This window comes from Marmota marmota, unplaced genomic scaffold (genome assembly GCF_001458135.2).
Source record: "Marmota marmota marmota unplaced genomic scaffold, marMar, whole genome shotgun sequence".
Taxonomy (NCBI): Eukaryota; Metazoa; Chordata; class Mammalia; order Rodentia; family Sciuridae; genus Marmota; species Marmota marmota.
Window position 1 is genome coordinate 1,481,160 of NW_025999977.1, and position 21,743 is coordinate 1,502,902.

General features: G+C 36.8%; 1 protein-coding gene across 8 annotated transcripts in view; it reads left to right on the plus strand.

Annotated features, from left to right (window-relative positions):
• The window catches only part of Exoc6b (exocyst complex component 6B), a 586,101-nt gene that overhangs the window by 513,254 nt on the left and 51,104 nt on the right, over positions 1 to 21,743 (plus strand). The window contains exon 22 of one of the 8 annotated variants that reach the window (XM_048804119.1): positions 15,131 to 15,355. The exons of the other annotated variants lie outside the window; for them this stretch is intronic. Coding sequence (XP_048660076.1) covers positions 15,131 to 15,232 — 102 coding nt within the window. The 3' untranslated portion in view covers positions 15,233 to 15,355. Of the gene's footprint in view, positions 1 to 15,130; positions 15,356 to 21,743 lie in introns of those variants that run through there. 8 annotated transcript variants of the gene reach the window in all.

Consider the following 21,743-nt stretch of genomic DNA (forward strand, 5'->3'; position numbering starts at 1 on the left):
TTTAAGTCATCTATGAGTACCTATGAACAGTAACATTGCTTTGTGTGTTTTCCAAATTTACATACATGCATCACACAATGTGTCATTCTACAACATTTTTTATTCAGTATTATTTTCAAGATTTTTTCCATGCCAATAATGTGATGTCATATGTTCTTTTTAACTGTTGTGTGCTTTTCCTTTATGTCAGTAGCCTCACTTTGTTAGCCTTTGTCCTATTGATGAACGTTTTGTGGTTGTTATAAATAGCACTTTATGGAACATTCTTATGCTTGTTTCCTTGTGCATACTCGAGTTTCTTGGAAGTTTTTAACCTAAAAGTATGCCCAGAAATAGAATAACAGGCTTATTGAACTGTTTTGTCTTGACGCACATGAGATTTTTATTTGGTGAGTTGACCAAAGTGAAACTGTGGGAATATGTTTACAGTAAGAGAGGAAGGGTGGGGACAGGTATAGAAATTCGAGTATCTGGGTCCAAGGACTGTCTATAACAGCCTTCCCATTCAACAGTCAGAATGGCAGTCATTTGCTCTATAGGTAGAAGACAGTTGAGTATATATGTCATTTGCTGTTTGTTGATACATTATTCTTTCTTCATACATCAGGGATGGGCCCATTCCTTAATTCAGAAAAAGGAAATAAAATAATTCAAACATCCGCCGACTCTGAGCAAACTGTTCTCAGGATCTTCCTACATTCTGACTGTCTGTCAGAATGCTTTACTGTGATGCCTGAAGCAAAACCTGAAAGAGAATTTGCTTTTGCAGGAGTGGCTGAGAACAGGGAGACTGTGCATTGTCTGGCATTCTGCTGTATGTATAAAGTATTTATTTACTTTATTTAGTGGCTGTGGCTGTGACTTTATCTTCTTCTAGCTCATTTTCCAGTGTAACAGGATAAGACCACTCCTGCCATTATGATTTACCATGCAGTAAACAATGAGGGCTTTTGGATCGCATTTTATAGAATTGCTTTATTCAACCTCCCTTTCCAACCCCTTTGGGAAAGAATTGACAATTGATATTTCTCTTTTGGATTTCTCAGTGAATTCAGCATTCCTAGATTTGGTTTCTATTTGTTTTTTGGCTTGTAAAACCCATTGCTTTGGGGACAAGACTGGCTTGTGTCCAGCATAATAGTTTTCTGCTTACTAGTCTACCCAGTGGCTAGAGGGAAAGGACAACGTGGCTTGCCCCAGCCCTGTCTCAGTTGTTCTTCTCATGTTCTGCTTCAGATATAGCAGTGTCCCTCCCAAACCAGGACTGCATGTCAGTTTTGACCAGGGAGCAGAGCACTTTCCCAACACCCGATCTTTAGTCATGGAAAGTTCAGGTACATTGGAGTCAAAGAAGCTCACTGCTGACTGTAGTGGGGCGGGCAGACCTGATATGACACTGGCTGCTCTCCGGCAGGCGACCTGCTCCAGGAGGCCCATATCCAGTTAATTCTCATTCTAAGATCAGTTCATTTCACAGAGCAAGTCCCTGGACAGAAAAGGAATTCCTGGATTGTGTTGTGAGACTTCCATGAAATTTCCAATCCAATGTTAAATGTAACTTAGTCCCAATTCTAAATTGTCTTTCACTTTCAGAAGTACAGCTTCAGTGTAAGTATGTTTATATCCGTGCATCCATTTTTCTGTGATATCAGGGTGGCTTTTTGTTGTCTGCATGCTCTCTTCTTAACATCCGTTACAGAATTCCTTTAAGGCAAACCTTTTCTCGTTTGTAAATTTCAATTCTCACTGCCTTTTGTCTTGTTGATCTGCAGTAAGCATATATTGAATTAATTCCATATGTATTTTGAAGGATAAATTTAGAACATTTAGGAAGTAGGGAAGAGATACAATGAAAGCACTTAAGCCAACCTCAACCAGGATGCAACCAGAAAGCTATTTTTCCAGTGCTCTCAAATTTAATTTTAACATATCGCTTCATTTTGCACCTTTGCTACACACATTTTAAATTCAAGATTCTGATTAAAGATAGTATAGCTCATAACTCAAGGCTTCCCTCACCACATGCCACTACCATCAGGACCAATATTATAATTGTTTTGCACTTTATTATTAGAGGATACTGTTGCCTCAATAATTACGTGTTGGGATTTCAGTTGGGAAGTTCAGGAAACCTCTTAAAGAAAGACCAGCAGCTGTTCATATGCTTTGATCCCCTGCTTTACTAGATCCTGTAAGACTTTTACTCAGAGAGGTTACCTGGGGGTACATCTTGTTTTCCTTTTCAGGCAGGAGTGGAGACCCAACAGGAGGAATTAAGCTAACCTAGAAGAAATTCTTGATCCTAAAACTCACTATTTTTCATTCATTCCTTTTGTCATTCCCCCCAACTCTGTTATCCATATCAAAGAAACATATTCTCATTTTTTCAAACCAACAGGTTATTTTCAGTGTGACACAGGGAAAGAATACTGATGTAAGAATCAGGAGATCTATGTCCTGCATCTATCTTTGCTACTACCTGCTGTGTAAGTGTGAGCCAGTAATCTAACCTTTCTGGACATGTCTTTCATCAGTTGTAATTGGAGGCAGTTAGCTATGATAATAAGCCCATGCCTAAGGCATTGCATTTCATTTAGAGGACCGCATTTTAAGGAGGATACTGATAAACTATGGTTAGAAGTTTACCAGGCTAGAAAGAAGTCTGGAAATATTGTTAAAAGATCTATGAATATTTCTTGGAAAAGAGAAGAATTGGGAGATTCGTTACATCCAGATGCAAATATATAAAGGTCAAATTTATACAGAATTATGAATATGCTTCTGTGTTGCTAACTAGGACCTAGGTTGGAAGTTTAGGGAAGGTGGACTGCCTCAATTTAAGAGAAGAACTTGACAACAGCTAGAGCTCTCAAAAATAGAAGCAGCCTACATTTCATACAACCAGAGGCACGCAAGCAGCAAACAGATTCTCATTTATAAGAAATGTTTAATGGGTAACAGATTATGCTAAATGATTTCTGAAGTCCTTTCCAAAGCTAAAAGTTCATCATTTTGTGCGTAGAGAAACTCGAACCTCTTCTGTGATTTTTTAAAAAAGATACATAAGGTTTAACCAACTTTTCTTAAAATCCTAAGTATGAGAATAGATGAGGCATATAGTTTTACTACCTTTGGCATCTGACAGGACCTCTCAGCCTCTGATAGGTTCATAAGTTCCCTGGAGGGGGTGCTCCAAGTGTATTCTTCTTTTCCTTGTTCTCCCTCCCTCCAAGCACATCTGCCACTTTTTCCCCCCTTTTTCTTCTTAGTGGTTTTTGTATTTCTTTGAATCTTTACAGGTGGTAGCAATTTTGGTTCATCTGACTTGATGGTATGAAATTCTAAATAGTTGGGGGTCATTTGGAATGATTACTTTTTCTTTGTATTCTAGGAGCCTGGGGGAGTGTGTTTGGAGCTGCTTAGTTTATAGTCCTTGTCAACATAAACTCTATTCATCTTCTCATCTCTCTAAATAACAGACAGAGGAGGGTTCATGATATCGCAGATGTCGTGCAACAGACTCATACAGAGTCATGCAGAATTATAGTAGTCTCCAAAACTGGATAAATTTAGTAACATTTTCAAGCCAGTGATTTAGGGAAAAGAAATTCTGTAGATTATCAACCAGGTAGAAAATAAGATCTCCGTTTTGTTGAACAGTCTCTGTAATAGGAAAGCTGTTGGAATATGCTGTTGCATGTGGGAATATCCTCACTTCACCATCCCCCCAAGGATTAAGTTACCGAAATTGCAGCTATTACAAGGAAATTGCCAGGATCTTCTCTGTTCTCTTATCAAATGATCTCGATGGCTCTTTTTTACTTCCCCCATTCCTCTTGCTGAAATCTGCTGGAGACTGTTGTGTATGAGATTCTTTTCCATTACACTTTCAGGGTGTTTGAAATCCTGTCTAGGTTATTGGCCATGGGGCGGGAAAGGGAATCTTTGAACTTGATCTGTATGGTGACATTTTTTAAAGCAATCTCTTCCAGCTTCACAGATTGTGCTAGTGACCCTCTGTTGAAAATTGTTCCCTCACATAAACTGGATACGACTTCTGTTTCCCTATGGGCTCCCTCCAGAGCATGGATATTTTTAAAAAGTGAATTGTCATGCTTTCATAAAAACTTAATTTCAGCTTCACTTTACCTTATGATATTGACAAAAGCCCAACAGAATCATAGCATTCCCTAACCATGCACCTCACAGTTCAATTTTCCTTTATATGTCACTTTTTATAATGTGTCATTAAAGTGACTACTTTATTATAGTTGGACTTTATTATATGTAAACTTGAAAAGGGTGCACAATCTCTGCTACTGTTTCTCAAAGCAAACATCCAAAATGACATGCTAGAGGGACACTAACTAGAGCTAAATGATTCAGGTAAAAATGGGCTGATTAGAGCAGTCAGAGTGCTCACACATTGCCAGTGGGAGAATAAAATGGTACAGTCACTATAAAAAATGGATTAGCAGTTTCTAATGAAAGTACACATACCCTTACCCTATATCCAGTAATCCTGGATGTTTATCCAATATGAAAACACATGTCCACAAAAAGACTGCTCATAGAAACCATACCCATATCCCAAGGGTCCACTAATAGGAGAATTTATGAACAAACTATAGAATATTCATATGAAGAAATACTATTCTCCAATGAAAAAGGAACAAATACAACAGGATGAATGTATCTCAAAATATGACACTGAATGAAATAAATCTTACAGAAAAAGAATATATTGTGTATTCTTGTTTATGTTACATTTTATATTAAGTGACTTTCTACAGTATCCATAAATCAAGCATAATTAATCTATGTGGGAAAAATCCAAACAAAGATTGCCTCTGAGAGATTGGGACTGGGTAATGGAAATAACACATATCTGAATATAAATTTGGGCTACACCAGTGTATGCATTTGTAGGAATTTACTAAACTGTATATTTAAGATTTATGCATTTCCTTAGATGTAAATTTTACTCCAAAATAAAAAGTAGAACTTAAAACAGATATGGAACTCCAGTTAATGATATATGCAATGAAACTCTCTACAACTTACTTTGAAAGACATCAAAAAAGAATAATAGATGAATATATGTATAATAATACAAATATAGTAAAAATGTAAATTATAGAATTTATGTGCTTATGTATGAATTCTCACTGTTAAATTGTTTCACCTTTTCTGTAAGTTTGAAATTTTTCGTGAAATGTTGATGGGTTGGGTGGGAAGCAATAACAGCCACAATGACAAGAAAAGTCATGCTTAAAATTTTTAGTGGAAGCCAGGCACTGTGGTGCATGCATCTAATCCCAGCGGCTCAGGAGGCTGAGACTAGAAGATCACAAGTTCAAAGCCAGCCTCAGCAACTTAGCAAGGCCCTAAGAAACTCATCAAGACCCTGTCTCTAAATGAAATATAGAAAAGGGCTGTGGATGTGGCTCAGTGGTTAAGTGCCCCCGTGTTTAATCCCACTAAAAAAATCTTAGTGGAGCATTGCTATCTCTGTATTATTGGAGCTTTTAAATAAGAATATCATTATTTTTCACTTCATTCACTTGTTCAGCAGGCATTCTTAGGGCACCTTCTCTGTATTGAGCTGTGGTCTAAGTGCTGGGAACATAAGATAAGCATACACCCTGTCCTTAAGGAACTCACAGTCTAATGAGGGAGATGCTTCTGTGCCCTTCGTGCTTGACTTTCCATAAACACAGCAAGCTTCCTTGCTGTCTTTGTTTTAGTAGTCTAAGAATTTTTAAAAGAAATAATTGAGAGAATTCTGGACTGTGTAGATTTAAAGAATGCATAAGAATCCAGTCACATGTAGGCAGTTAGCTTTAAATTACTTAAAGACTCTATGACATTCAGTGAATGAGCAGCCTCCTGAAAATCTTGGGATGGAAGTTCCCAGACAGTGTCTTCCTGGAAAGTGTCCCAACTGCTTGACTGAGATATTTCTGTGCCCATTTAACTCAAGCTCTTCAAAGAGACCAGAGTTGTAGGAACCAGAAGACTGTCTGGGACCATGTGGCACCTCCCCATCCACTCCATGTATCCTATGACTGCATACGTTGTGGTGACTGGCCCAGCCCTGGTGATTTGGAGTGAGCAGAAAAAATAACTCCTGCTTTGATCTTCCTCAAGATAGAGAGGCTTCAGTGTTTCATTGATCTAAGTCTTCCTAGTTCTGCAGAATTCACAAATCCTGCCTCAGTAAGGATCTTCTGGAAGCTGACAGACATGTAATTCAAGCTTCCTGCGTTAACAGGTCTTGTTAGCACACTGCATTTAGCTAATGGTAAACATCAGAACGTCGCCTACAGTCTTGACTTCATGACCAGAGGTAGTAGATTTTCATTCTCCTAAGACTGGGTTTAGTCAGGAACAACTAATTTTAATGATTACATGTGGCTCTAAAACAAATTAATTTATTCAGTTCTAATATTGTCAAAGATTAAATTCAGGGAAGAAAAGGGTTAATCTGAAAGCCAAGAAAGAACATAACCTATGCCTGGGTTTAAAAATAGAAACAACTTGTTTAGTCAACTAGGCCTCTTCTAAGAAAGAAGATGTGTTTTATTTATTTTTTTAAATCATGTGACTTTTGAAAGATGGAAAAGATTTTGCAAATATTATTCTCAGATGTGGGAAATCCATGTTAGCAGTACTAGCTTATATGCAGACATGCTGAATAATACCTGTTTCACCTGGCCTGATTTGTGTCACATCTGTGCTTTCCCTTTGTGGAGAGAAAACACTCTGTACTGTCATTTTAATCCTAGTACATGATGAGCTGGGGCAGGAGGGAGTCAGCCTAGGGACAGTGACTGTTTACGCATAACAAAGCATAGTAAAGGTTACTTTGAGCCCAAATTCCATGCCCCTGGAACCTGGAATAAATAGGTTCCAGATACTCGCTTTTATATTCAGACTCCTTATGTTCATAGGTACATTCAAAGTCCCATGCAGATACCTAAGTGCTGAAAACTATGGGATAGGTCTATAATCTCAGGTATAAAGCTTTAGCACCAGAAGAAATTTGGTAATCATCTAGTACTGTGATTCCCAAACTTGGTTCATCTTAAATCACCTGGGAGTGTTTGAAAAATAGATTTCGGGGCCATAATGATTCTGACTCTCAGCTTGGGCTGAGAATCAACAGTTTAAGTAAATTTCCCACACATGATTCAGGTGATCAGCCAGTTTACAACTCTATTCATTTGTAGTCACCAGCCCTATTCACAGTTTTGCAGATGTGGCAACTGATGTCCAAAGAAGTTGTGCTCTGCCCACAGTCACACAGCTAAAGCCAGGGAGGTAGAACTCTAGTCTTAACTCCCTTTGCAGTGCCTGAAGGAGCAGTTACACAGACCAACTATTTCATGCTTGTTCTCTGAACTGAAATCACTTATCTCTAAATGTTAGTTACCTTATCTGCAAAATGTTTTGATAACATCTTAGTTGTCATATTAGTTTTCTGTAACCACCATAACAAATTACCACCAATGCGATGAGTTAAAACAACAAATTATTTTCTAAAAGTTCTGGATCAAAATCAAGATATCACGTCTGTGCCCCACCCCCACCTCCCCACATGTCTTCCTTGCCTCTTCCAGCTGGTGGCTCCAGGGATTCCTTGGCTTGTGACTTGCAGAACTCTAGTCTCTGCCTCTGTCTACATAACCTCTTTCCCCCATGTTTTCTCTTCTGTCTCTCATAAGGACATTGGTTTTAGGGCTTATCTGGTTTATCCACAATGATCTCATTTTGAGATTCTTGACTAAATTACATCTGCAAATAGCCTTTCCAGATACAGTCAAATTCTCAGCTACTAGAGTTTAAAACATAGACATATCTTTTTTGGATCACCATTCAACCTACTATAGTTCCCCCTCTAGTCCTCAAATTTACATCTATTCCATGGGCAAAACATATTTACCCTTTCCCGACATTCCCAAATTACAATTCTATGTAATTCTATGTCTAAAGTCTCATTTAAATATCACCAGTTCTAGAGTCCCAAATTTTCTATTCTAAATCATCAGAAAGTGGTAAGACTCTGGGTATGGCTCATTCTGGGCACAAGTATTCTCTATGGACCTATGAATATAGAAAACAAATTACCTATTTCAAAATACAGTAATGGAATAGGGCAGGGTGGGCATTTCCATTCCAAAAGAGAGAAATTGAGGATATAAAGGAGTCACCAGTTCCAAGTGAGTTTGAATTCAGCAAGACCAACTCCATTAGGTTTCCAGGCTGGAACTAATCCTCTGTGGTTCTTGGCGATGCCCTCTGAACCCATTGCTATGCCTTCCTGATGCCCTCTGGACCCATCACTATGCCTGCCTTGTGCTGGCTCCATTAGCCTCTGCTTCTACACCCGTGGCTCTCCTGTAGAAATCATCCTTTTCTTTTCTTGAAAGGTGGTATATATTTGCAGCTAAGTAGTTCCATTAACCTATTTTCTGCTTGTAGAATTTTCAAAGTTCACCAACCCTTCTTTTATTTGACTTGTCTCTATCCCTTTCAGTCCACACTGGTAGTATTTTTTCTGATTCACAATTATTTAAAATCTTGTACCATTTGTCACAGGAATCCATACTGAGACAAAAGGGTCCTCTATAAATCTCTCCTGGATGATTCCATCACTATTCCTGGCTTCTGCTGAGATGGTTGAATCACACACCAAATCTGTAAACCCTAGGTTTGTCCAGCCACACCCTTGGCTTTATCTTTTGAGCAGACTTTTTTTTACCAGTTAATTTCCTGACTTTGGCATCCAGAATCTCCCAAATCATCAAGTGCTGATTCCTTCATCAATTTATGTCTTTTCTCTCACATTTTACCAGAGGAAATGAGGAATCCAGCTGCACTTCCAATATTTTGCCTGGAAATGTCCTCAGCTAAACGTGCAAATTTGTTGCTTGCAATTTCTTTCAGCCAAGCTTTTGCCGCTACGTAGCAAGGATCACCTTTCCCTCAGTTTCCAATGATGTGTTCCTCATTTCTTTCTGAGACCTCAGCAAAATAACCTTTAATGTTTATATTTCTACCAGCCATTCTGTCAGGATGATATAACCTTTAATGTTTATATTTCTACCAGCCATTCTGTCAGGATGATATACACATTTTTTTAAATGGGTTCTTCTGAGTTACACATGACAATAGGATTCATTTTCACATAATCATAAAAGCATAGAATATAATTTCTTCTAAATCAGTCCCCAGTACTTTCCTTTCCCTTTCCTGCTACCTGCCCCCTTTCCCTTCACTCTAATCCACTCATCTTTTTGCTCTTTACTTAGTTATTTTTTTCAATTAGTGTCTTGTGGATGTACACAACAGTGAGATTCACTGTGCTGTATTCATATAAATACATGGGAAAATTGGGTTAGATTTACTCACTGTCTTTCCCTATCCCACCCCTCTTTCTCCTTTGTCTAGGCCACTGATCTTTCTTCTATTCTTTTTTTATCTCCCCCTATTTTGTATTAGCTTCCACATATCAGAGAAAACATTCAACTTTTGACTTCTCAGGACTGGCTTATTTCACTTAGCATGATAGTTTCCAATTCCATTCATTTACCAGAAAAATGTCATAGTCATTCTTATTTATGACTGAGTAATACTCCATTGTATATACCAGATTTTCTTTATCCATTCATCAGTTGAATGGTACTTAGGCTGGCTCCAAAGCTTAGCTATTGGATATACACATTTTCTAAAGTGATAGAAACTTTTCCACTATACTCTTTACTTGTGTATGAGCCTTCCTTAGAATTGCCTTGAACATGTATATTTCTACAGTCTGTACAGACTCTACTTCTATAGTTTCTTCAAAACTTTTTCCATCATTTACCTCAAAATTTTTCCAACATCTTCCTATTACCTGATTTCACAGTCATATCTACATTTTTAGGTATTTATTAGAATAGCAGTTATCTTCCAAGTACAAAAATCTGTATTAGTTTCCTAGGACTAAAATTGGCATAAACTTCATGGCTTAAAACAACAGAAATTTATCCTGTCACAGCTCTAGAGGCCAGAAATCTGAAATCAAGGTGTTGACAAAACCACGCTCCCTCTGAAGGTTAGCCTTTTCCAGCTTCTGGTAGCTCCAGGGATTCCTTGGCTTGTGGCCTGCATAACTCCAGGGTCTGCCTTGGTCTTCTTATCATGTCTTCTCTTCTGGCTCTTATAAGGATACTGTTTGTTGGATTTATAGTCTGTCCAGGTAACCCACGCTGATCTCAAAGACCTTTTCCCCAAATAAGATCAAATATATGACAGAACCTAGATTTTAACCCAAGTCTGTCAGACAATGAAACTGCAGCTTTCAGTCTCTACATTATATTACCTCCCAATATGTTACTTTTTCAGAATAGAACTTGTTGTAATCATATAAAACTCTCTGGTATAATAGCAGAGAGTAGCGATGTGTTCCCATCAGCCACCCCCCCCAACACACACACGTCAACCAAGAAGGAATATTTATGTAGACCATAGGGGCAGACATTTCACCCTGTTTATATAAATGCAATTAAATAAAATTGTACAATTTCCAAAAATAACTGTTATAGCTGTGGCTCCTGTGCCCACCTTCCCTTTCCTGTGCCCCAGTGTTACTCAGGAGTTACCAAATTGGAAGATGTTATAATGTTTACATATAATGGGAGTGATCTGGTAGAGGAAAAAGTTGATGCTTCTAGTGAGAAAGGGGAGATAATTAAGGGAACAAAGCCCTTAAAAAGACAGAAAGGATTAGGATGATTATTATTATATTTTTTTTAGAGAGAGAGAGAATTTTTTAATATTTATTTTTTTTAGTTTTCAGTGGACACAACATCTTTGTTTGTATGTGGTGCTGAGGATTGAACCCGGGCCGCACGCATGCCAGGCGAGCGCGCTACCGCTTGAGCCACATCCCCAGCCCCAAGATTAGAATTAATTGCACAAGGGAATTGACAAGGCCAGTTGATCCATGATACCAGATGGAAGGGTGCTGATAGATTTGATGGTGATCAAACTGTGTAAACAATAACAGTTATCTAGTGTTGATGTTGATCATTGATCAGGTGTGAAGTTACTTAAGCTTTTGCTTGCTAAATGTTAAATAATAAATCTTTCAAATTTTATTTTAGTTATTCTATTCATGATTGTACATAATGGATAAAGGTACAAAAGGGAAGAACTAAGAAAATGCCATGTATCATTCTACCCAGTGATCAATAAATTATGCTTTTTCTCTCCAGGAAAAATCAAAACACATGCAAATGTGTATTTGCCTGAAAACTGATTGTCTCAAGTGCTACTGAGGTTATGGTTTCAAACTTCAACTATGTCATTTTTCTTATTTAGAAAAGTTAAAATTAAAATGCAGCCCATACATGTATCCTATTACCTAATTTTTAATACCTCTAACAGTTTTGCAAATGTTTGCCTTCAGTTTCAGTGGGAACGTATTTGGTTCATATCTGTTCCTACCACTAGAGCACTAATCTAGCCAATATGCATGTGACAGCAGATGTGTCATTGTCATACCCATTCCTTCCAGACTGGGCATTTGAATTAATTACTTCTCTAGATTACTAGAGTCTGATGGAAAACAAGTTGTATTATGCCAACATAAATCCCAGCATACACTTTAGACACACAGGCATGTGGAAACCCTGTTCTAGGAAGTTGGTTTATGATGAAAGGCTTAGAATCTAAGTAGAAATGAAGAGGATGTTTTTAAAAAGACAACTATGGAGACATTTCCACTATCAAATAGAAAGTAAACAAGTGAAATAATGAAGACCTACCTGTGCTTCCTTTATTTTCGGGAAACAAATTGAAAGTGAGTTTCTAACAAGTGATGAGAGGAAAGGGAACCATAAATTTTCAAAAACTATAATGGATTTCAAACCAAGTAACTTTATCAGCTCACAGATTTCTGCAAGCTCGTCTGTAAACTTTTGCCAAATACACTCATGTCTAGACAACGTTGTCAGGATCAGAAAGGTACTGACCAGTTTGATATACTATAATACAGGCTATCACTGGGCAACACATTGTGACTTTGATTGGTGCCATACTTGAACAAGAATTTGGAAATTGTCTTTATTTCCCAAAATTATAAAAATGAATGAAACTTGATTATGCTCTACTATGTTTTCCAAACTTTGTGTTACTTTCTGAATGAAAGATTTCCTTAAAATAACCCAGGGTGTAAAACTTCCAGATGCTAAGGAGTAAACAGTTAAAAAAAAAAAAAAAAAAAAAAGGCTAGCTCACTGCTTTCAGGAAGCTTACATTCTAATAGACAGGTTTAAATAATCTAAATAAAGATTGAGCTTAGACACCCTTGACCTTTAACCTAAATAAAGCTGTTAGATCAGATTGAATCCTATGAAGCTACCAATATCTAACAAACACTGCAATTTCATGCAGTTTATCCAGCTGTTAATGAGGTAAATGCCTCCCAAAGGAGACACTTGCCCCCATTCCTTTGATACACTTTATTGTCATAAACTAAGAATGATCATAAGAAGCAAGTAAAGTCACTGGCTAATGGTTTTCCCTTAACATTTGACCCGCTTAAATTGTTTATTCAGCAAGCATTTATTGTACACCTTCCCTGTGCGGGGATTCTTTCGTGAGTTGGATATATGATATTGAACAAGACAGACCAGGGTCCACAGTCTGTTGAAAGCTGATGGAATCAGACAAGACACAAATGACTATATAAACAATGAATTATCAGGTAATGATAAGCTTTATAATAAAAATAAACTATATGCATTGACTTTTGTAAGTGCTATTAGAAATACCTATTTGGAATAAACCTTACAGATCTTTTACATAATTAAAGATAAAAACCCTGCGTGTGTGTGTGTGTGTGTGTGTGTGTCTACTATCCCACATATAAGAAAGAATCTATGTGGAAAAAAATCCTCTCCTAGAATTCAGTTACAGAAATATATTTGCCTCTTTAGATGCATGTTATTGAAACTAGAAATGTGATGTTTTTCTCCTTTTATTTGACTGCCAGGAATTCAGTAAAACTTACATTTAGTGCTCCATCCAGTGATAAATCCAATCCACATTTCTAGTTCATCTTTCTTTCCAATTTTTTTCTTTGCTTTATTGTTTTTTACTCTTTTTTCTGTTTTATTTTATATATATCTATCTTACGTCCTTTTTGATAGTAGGCTGTATTAATAACAATTCAATTACCTCTTAATGTAGAACTTTTTAGTTTATTCTACAAATATTTATTGAGCATTTACTGTGCTAGACACAAAGATAAAGCAATGATCAAAACAGATCTGATAAAAGTAATTACTGTTGAAAATGGACTTTTGTGTTCTCAAAGAAGTGAACAATCACATCTCAATGTTTTGATGGAAGACTGGATACTCAGAAAGCAGATCAACTTCAGGTAACAGTCTTCAGATGAGCCTACACTACATATGGCATATGATAAAAAAAAATTAAAGGAAATTTAGGCTAAAATGCCTCTGCCTACAAAGACTTTAAAGTTTTATAAACCCAGATAAAACTATTATTTATAAGTTTCTCTGCTAAGTACTGCTTATGAGAAAATGATGACTTTTAAAACCTATATCTTATCTTCAAAGACCGTCTGTCTAGTTGGTAAATAAAACCCAAATCCAAGATTAAAGGACTTGAGGTATAGGTACATAAGCTGTCAAGGAACATGGAATTAATGAAAAAACTCAAATGTGTTTTTTAGTTGTTATCACTTTTCTACTTACTAAATAGTTCATGTTTTAGCAGAGGGAGTGAGGTAATATGGAAAAGAATTTCCAAAAGACTAGAATGTAGACCAGTATCCCATGACCATGGGATAGCATAACCATCATCAACAGAATCATTGTGAGATTTGGTTGTATATTATTATAGGATCTTTGGAGAAAGACTCTTCAGGGACAGCTAGTCTATCTTCCATTTTCCAGTCATCTTCCATCTACACCATAAAAGGAAAGATGACAACCTTTCTAACTCTCCAAGATTCTTACAAGTTCAAGTTCAGAGCATCTTAATAAGCCTTCCAAACCTCCTCATCAGATAAATCAAAACAAATTATTAAAAGGCCCAAAGTATTCACTTTGAAAAAAAAATCTACCTACCAGCCTCACTCTTCTGTTCCACCAAAAGAATCTCAGCTGTTGGCCAATCATCATATTCTAATAAATTTGCAAATTTCCCAAGTTTGCTTTCCAAAGCAGCTGTAGAAAAGGAGCTGGGAGTTTACATGAGTAGTTGCACTCACGAACTTCAGCCTGCCAAAAAGTGTCTTAATTTCATAGCAGATCTAAAAAGGAGAATTTTGACATCTGGATAAGGCCAGAGACACACCATCAGGTCATCACAGTATATTATCCTTGGGAAACCCTGGAAGAAGAGCTAGAGGAAGATTTAAAACTTTTAAAAAGACACTAAGCAAACAACTATATCTGTGTGATAAGGGCATCATCCCTAGCATTCTTTTTCTCAGGCAGTAGTCTCTGAGACAGAAAAGGAAGAAAAGATTTAAGGGGAATATAAGTGTAATTCCTTGATTATTCAAGTCTCATTATTTAAAAAAGAGCTGTAGTAGACATAAAATACAAGTATTTCACATTTTTAAAAGTGGTAGCGTTTTTAGGTTAATAAAAAATTGTTCAGAAAGTACAGAGAGTTTCCACAGGCCTGATGCCCTTGCCACAGCTTCCTGTCTTGGGTACATCTTGTATTAGTATGAGTATGTGTGTGTGAGGGATGCAGGATACAAATCACCTTTACTTAGGAAAGGATGTTTAGTCCACACAGCCCTATGGCATCTTCTCTGCTTCACCTAGCCATTCCTCCACCAGGAACTTAGCCTACAGGTGGCTCACATAGGGCTTAGGAATCCTGCATGCAGCATTGCAGAAACGAGAGATAGAGAGAGAGAGAGAGAGAGAGAGAGAGAGAGAGAGAGAGAGAGAGAGAAAGAAATATATATATATATGTTATANGTTGGTTCCACAGTCTTGCTATTGTGAATTTTATCTTAACTAAGCTATATTTTTGTAATTCAAATGCTTCCCAAGTCCAAAAGTGAAACAAAATTGTTTCCTTTTTTCTTTCCCAGACTTGGCTCTCTCCTGCCTCTTCTCCATCCACACTTCAAGTCAGCAGCCTCCAAGGAGCACTCAGTTTACATCCCCTGTTGCCCCAGTGTCAGATGCTGTAGAAATATATTATACAGAGCAGAAATCAAAAAGTCATAGTATGTGAAGTCCGACACAAACTGGCAATTACACAGAGATTCAGAGGTCAGGCAGGGGCCGAGGGTAAGAAGGACAGAGTTGACTAGTTGACTCCGGAATACATTTAAATTCTTTTTACCATCAAGCTTGCTTTCCATTGTCAGTAAGAGAGAGGCTTTACTTCATTCATGGTCTGTTTTCTTGTTTATTATCTGAGTTGGTTTCTTTGCATGTGTTTCCTTAAAAAATTTTGCTGAATCTTTGTTCCTTAAAGTATTTGCCCTCATTCTCTATCAAAACTATTTGATTTGAAATTCACATATGTACTTTTAAATTTCCTTATTATACTCTCAGAGAGAAAGGTGTATTTAGCCAATAATAAGAAATTAATGATCAGGCTGAGCATGGTGGCACACACCACCATGACTCAGGAGGCTAAGACAGGAGGATTATAAGTTCAAGTCCAGCCTCAGCAACATAGCAAGGCGCTAAGCAACTCAGAGAGACCATTATTTTAATAAAAAATTAAAAGATCTGTGGATATAGCTCAGTGGTAAAGCATCCCTGGGTTCAATCCCCAGTATGTATGTGTATGTATGTATGTATGTATGTATATTTTAAAAAATCTGTGATCAGAAATAAAGGATTGGGAGGTGGCATCCCAAATACAATTACAAATACAGATATCTGGCACACAGTATACACACCTTCTTTCTACCTTGAACGAATTCCCATCTTAATGGTGTATTGAACTTTGCATTCCCTCTGCCTTATATAACACCTATTACTTCATATATGCTCCATAAATATTTATGAATGAACTACTTGGATAGCTTTGACGTAATACTTCTTTCTATTCTAAATGGGCCTCTCTACCTTTTTCTTTTCCAATCCTATCTTTCCTTCTTGAAGTCTCGAGAAACATTGACAATGCATAGCATTTATAGCTGCGTCATCTCTCTACCTAGCAAGTAGATAATCATTCCAGAAGAGAGAACATGATCACTACTCTGCTGTGGTTGAATATGGGACTAGTGATTGGTGTTGATGGTGATCACACTCATACATAGCACAGACTTTGTCAAGGAACAATGGGATCACCTGAGACCATGTAGAAGAAACTGAGACTGCACTGGGCCCTCAGAATTTTGATGTCCCTCTTTGACTGTCCCACTGTTATCTATTTGCACTAAATATGGCTAGATGACAGTTAAGGCATAAATTGCCAGGAAAATAACCATGTCTTTCAAGATCCTTCTGCTGAGTCACAGAAATCCCAGCCACTTTGCCTGTGGAATAGCATTGCTAATTGATTGAGTCACCATGGGCCAAACATGTCAAAACAATTCAGAGACAGGGATGGTGCTGGTATGAAATTTCCAGGGGATTCTGCAAAACATAAAAATATTTGAATTTCTTAGGAGATACCTTGAAGGAAAGTGTATAGAAAATAACACTGTATTTGAAAAACAAATATTTAGTGATTTGGGAAGTCTGAACTCAAGATAGTATTGAAAAGGATGTGATTTTTACTTCCCTTTGCCCTCAGAGTAGTGTTATTTCCCAATATCAAAGAAAATCAGGATTCAGAATATTTCAAACCATTTACTCCTCTTGTGTATTAGTAGCCTAATGTTACAGCCCTGCTCTCCAGCTGCCTTGCGCCTGCAACCGTAAATCAATACCAGCTCTACTGGTAAGCAGCCCGTGTTGCTGAAGGGTTATATACTTTGATTTTCCAAGAGGCCGCCTGGTCTAGTCAAGGGAGAAACATTTGCAGTCCATTTTGGTTCAGTTCAAGAATCTGATGGAAGTAAATTAACTCTTCGAGATGTCGGTTTTGTTTCCATAAAATGTGAGCAGGAATCCTTTCTTCTCAGGAATGATCAGAATGATTAATACAGCATTTGTTAGGTGCTTTAAGCTCTGTCATGAATTGCCGTCTGTTAAGCTCTTCTGTATGGCTGTGTCAGCTGCAAAGGTTTATAGGCCCTTTGAATGGGGATCTAGAGAGGCACAATATATCTGTGAAAAGATAAGGCACAATGCAAAGTGGTGTGTGATAAGCACTTAATAAGTGGTATAGCAATGGGAAGGAGAGGTGAGCAGAAACTGCCATGGGATGGAAAGGCTTCTGGGAGACCAAGGGCCTTAACCATAAAGCAAAGGGGAAGGCAAAGATGTTGCCTCATGAAAGGAGCACAATATGTCTGAAGGACCATGGCTGGCAAACAGGGCTGGAGGAAGGAAGTCTTAAACCAGAAAGCCCTGTGCACCTGTGAAGTGAGATTCTTTTATGTTCAGTTCCTAGACAGCACCATTTAGAAGCGATATTTGTCAGTTCGTCTCCATTTCCTAGTCCCTTTTATTTAATAAAGAAGGTAAGATTTCACAGTTAGATGATCTTTTGAGATTCTTGGTTCTCATGGTAATTTTTTGAGGGGTATTTTCGAAGAGTGTCTTTTCCTGATCCTAACAATAATATGTTTATTGTGAGAATTTTGAAATGTATAGAAAATTATAAATTTGAGATATTACTGAAGATATTATTTAACATAGATTTTTGTCTTGTTTTTTCACTTAATATCATGAGTATTTCTTCATATTATCAGAAATTATGTTAGCATCACTTTTTATATTCTACTTTATAGAATGTAATTTTTAACTATTATTCTGTGAAAGACATTTATATTGCTTCTAGTTTTGCCCTAGTATAAATAACTAGGACATAACTATTATGGACATCCGGTATGCATATCTTTGTCTATATTTATTTGCTCATTAGATCCTTATATCAATTCCCAGAAGCAGAATTTCTAAGTTAAATCATGTGAACATATTATGACTCTTGATGTATTAATAAATTCCTTTCTAGAAAGGTTTTACCAATTTATCCCCATATGTAATATATGAGAGGGACTATTTTAATCTCACTGTGACTAATATTAAATACTCTATTTTTAAAAGGTTTGCTAAATAGGCCAAAGGTATCACATCGTTTTAACTTGCATTTCTTTAATTGCTCTTGAGGCTGAATATTCTTTAGAGTTATTTTCCATTTATGTTTCTTCATCTGTGAAGTATCTAATAATATCCATTGTCTTTGTCCATGTTTCATAGGTGTATTCAATTCTTATCAATTACAGCTCTTTGTGTAGTGACATTACTACTCCTTTGTCCTTTCTACTAAAGTCATTTTCTCCAGTTTATATACCTTTTATTTTATTTTTTTAACGTAAGGTTTTAATTTCTTTGAGGTCAAATCTGTAACTTTCCTTTTTGGTATCTCTTACTGCTTTTATTCTTTGAAAGTTCTCCCACATTCCGAAAAAAGATTAATACCTTCATTTTTTTTCTTTATTGCTCGATCCACTTTTCAATATGTAGATTACAGATACATCTAGAATTTATTTTGGACAATCAGTGTTAACTGCTTTATTCTTTAGCTGTTTCCATTGATAGAAAAATCATTTTTATTAGTTCTTTTTAGATATACATGACAGTAGAATGTATTTGACTTATTTTAATATGTGGAATAAGCTGCCCATTCTTGTGGTTGTACATGATATAGAATTACATTGGTCATGTATTCATAGATGCACCTAAGAAAGTAATGTCCAATTAATTCTACTGTCTTTTCTGTTTCCATTCATTTTAAGTGTTTGTTTATGGACTCTTTTTTTTTTTTCATTAAGTTCTAATTAGTTATACATGACAGTAGAATGCATTTTGACACATCATACATAAATGGAGTATAACTTCTCATTTTTCTGGCTGTACACGATGTAGAATCACGCCAGTTATGTATTCATGTATGCACATAGGGTAATAATGTCTGACTCATTCTACTATCCTTTCTACCTAACCCCAAGCACCATCCCCTCCCTTCACTCCCCTTGCTTAGTTTAAAGTACCTGTATTCTTCCCTAGCTGCCCCCACAACACATTGTGAATTAGCATCTGCATATCAGAGAAAACATTCAGCCTTTGGTTCTTTGGGATTGGCTTACTTTGCTTAGCATGATATTCTCCAGCTCCAACCATTTACCTGCAAATGCATTCTTCTTTAAGGCTGAGTAATATTCCATTGTGTATATATACCACATTTTCTTCATCCATTCATCTGTTGAAAGACACCTTGGTTCCATAGTTTAACTAGTGTGAGTTGAGCTGCTGTAAACATTGATGTTGCTGCGTCACAATAGTATGCTAATTTTAAGTCCTTTGGGTATAAACTGAGGTGTGGGATAGCAAGGTCAAATGGTGGTTCTATTCCAAGTTTTCTGAGGAATCTCCATACTGCTTTCCATAATGTTTGCACCAATTTGCAGTCCCACCAGCAATGTATGAGTGTACCTTTTCCCCAGTTCTTGCCAACATTTATTGTTACTTGTATTTTATGTACTCTTTTTTAACCACTGTTCTCCAACACATACCTATAGAATCTGTTCCTTCACTCTTACTAATATGTTGTTTTAATTCCTGCTTTCATTAATGCTGTTCCTAGCCTAAAATGCCCTGTGTTTGACCATCTCCCAGCAGTACTTCAACACCCAGATCAAATCCAAATTACTCTAGCCAGCTTTCTTATTCCTGTCCTTCAAATTCTAGTGGCAGTAGTAGTCTATGCATAACAATTGAACATGTAAATTCATTTTATCCTATGTGTAAATCTTATTTTCTCAGATACTGTAAGCTTTTTTAAAGAAACTATACATATTACAGAGCACTAAGAATTTTTTAAATATATGATAAGGTCCTTAGTTAAAGTGTTAGAATGCAGAGGTTCCATGGTTGTGTATATACGACACTTGCTGCCAGCATATCATGGAGCTAGTATAAAAGACTCTGTAATAACAGTGGTGAAATAAGGTATTATCTCCATTTCACATAAGATAAAATGATATGCCTTCATTACTTAACGACAGTGCTCAGAAATCAGACCCCACAAATTCAGTCTTGTCTTTCTATTAGCTCTTCCCTTTCCAGAGTTTTCTTCTCAAATAAGAATTTCTTTTACATTTAGCTCATATTTCTCAAAGTATGTTCAATAGCATCATGGGCCCATAGCATGCTAATAAGTGACCAGCAGCAAAAGAGTTCCACAACAGATAAATTTGGGACAGGCTGAGTTAAACAAACATGCTACTTAATGACTATAGTTAAGCAAACTTACTGCTTTGGGAACTCTTTTCTTCTTCTTTTAATGCTATTCTAGTCCCTTTCCTTTCTATTTCACCCTTTTCTTTCTTTCTCACTTCTATTCCTTCTTTGGTTTTCTGTCTAGGTTATGTTGCACAATTAAGTGATCCTGGCATTTTAAAATACTTTGAGATGGGGATACCTGTCAGTAGGAATCCCCTGTCTTGATATAATTATATCCATTACCACACACACACAAAAAAAGCCAAAGCTTCACCAACAGTGTAAATTTTAAGAACGTTAATAAGTGGCATGTGGTATCTATTTCTCTGAACACAGGCAGCTTTTCTGAAAGAAATATGTTGAGTTAATGTGCTATAATTTACCAATTTAAATCTTTGTTGGAAAGTTAGATTGTATCTAATTTTGCTTTTGTAAGTGACTCTATAGCACACATTTTCATGCTGTGTTAACTATAAAGGAATGAAATGAAAATGGAATATTTGTGGATTGTCTCCATTTCCTCTTTTGGGACGCTCTATAGCCTTCATTGGGGAGGTCATTGCCTGTCTCCCTCTGATAGGTAATACCTGGCTTCTTCCAGGTCTGCAAAGAGATGTCTTATTATTATAACCATAACTTAGATTAATCTTGTCCCATGATCACAAAAGTGTAGCTTTAAAGAAAATGCGAAACTGATTATGTTTCAGCCTATTAGAATTTTGTAGCCCCTAATCTCTACCTGCTTCCCTTCACTTCCTCATGCTTCCTCCTAAGGCTCCAGGCTGTCAGGGTTAGGTTTTCTTAAGTATACCAATACTTCAAATGCAATATGTCTTGAACCCCAGTGCTTTATCTCTTTTTTCTCCTTTTCTACGTGCTTTTCCTTTTTTCTCTATTCCCTCTTCCTAACAAAGCATCACTACCCAATCCGTCAACCAAACTAAGAAACCTCAGATTTCTCCTTGATTCTTCTTTTTCTTCCAATCCATTCATTTTTCTAGACATTAAGTCAATTGTCAAGTGACATATCCCTGTGCCCTTAGCATCATCTCTCATCAACCCCACCCTTAGACACTTTAGATTGTCTTCCTCCCGCTAAATGATTAAAAACCAAACTTCCTTCTCCTGAATAAAATCCAAATTTCCTGGCTGCAATCTACTGTCACCTCTTTTCTACTTTTTCCTTCTCATCCTGTGCGTTAGTCATACCTCACCCCCAGCTGACTTGTCATTCGCATCTTCTAACCTTTGTAATCAGTATTCTACACAGCAGTACTCTTCTTGGCCTGGTCCACATTAACTGTATAATATTAAAACAAAATCATCATTTCCCAAACTTTGTTTGCTCCC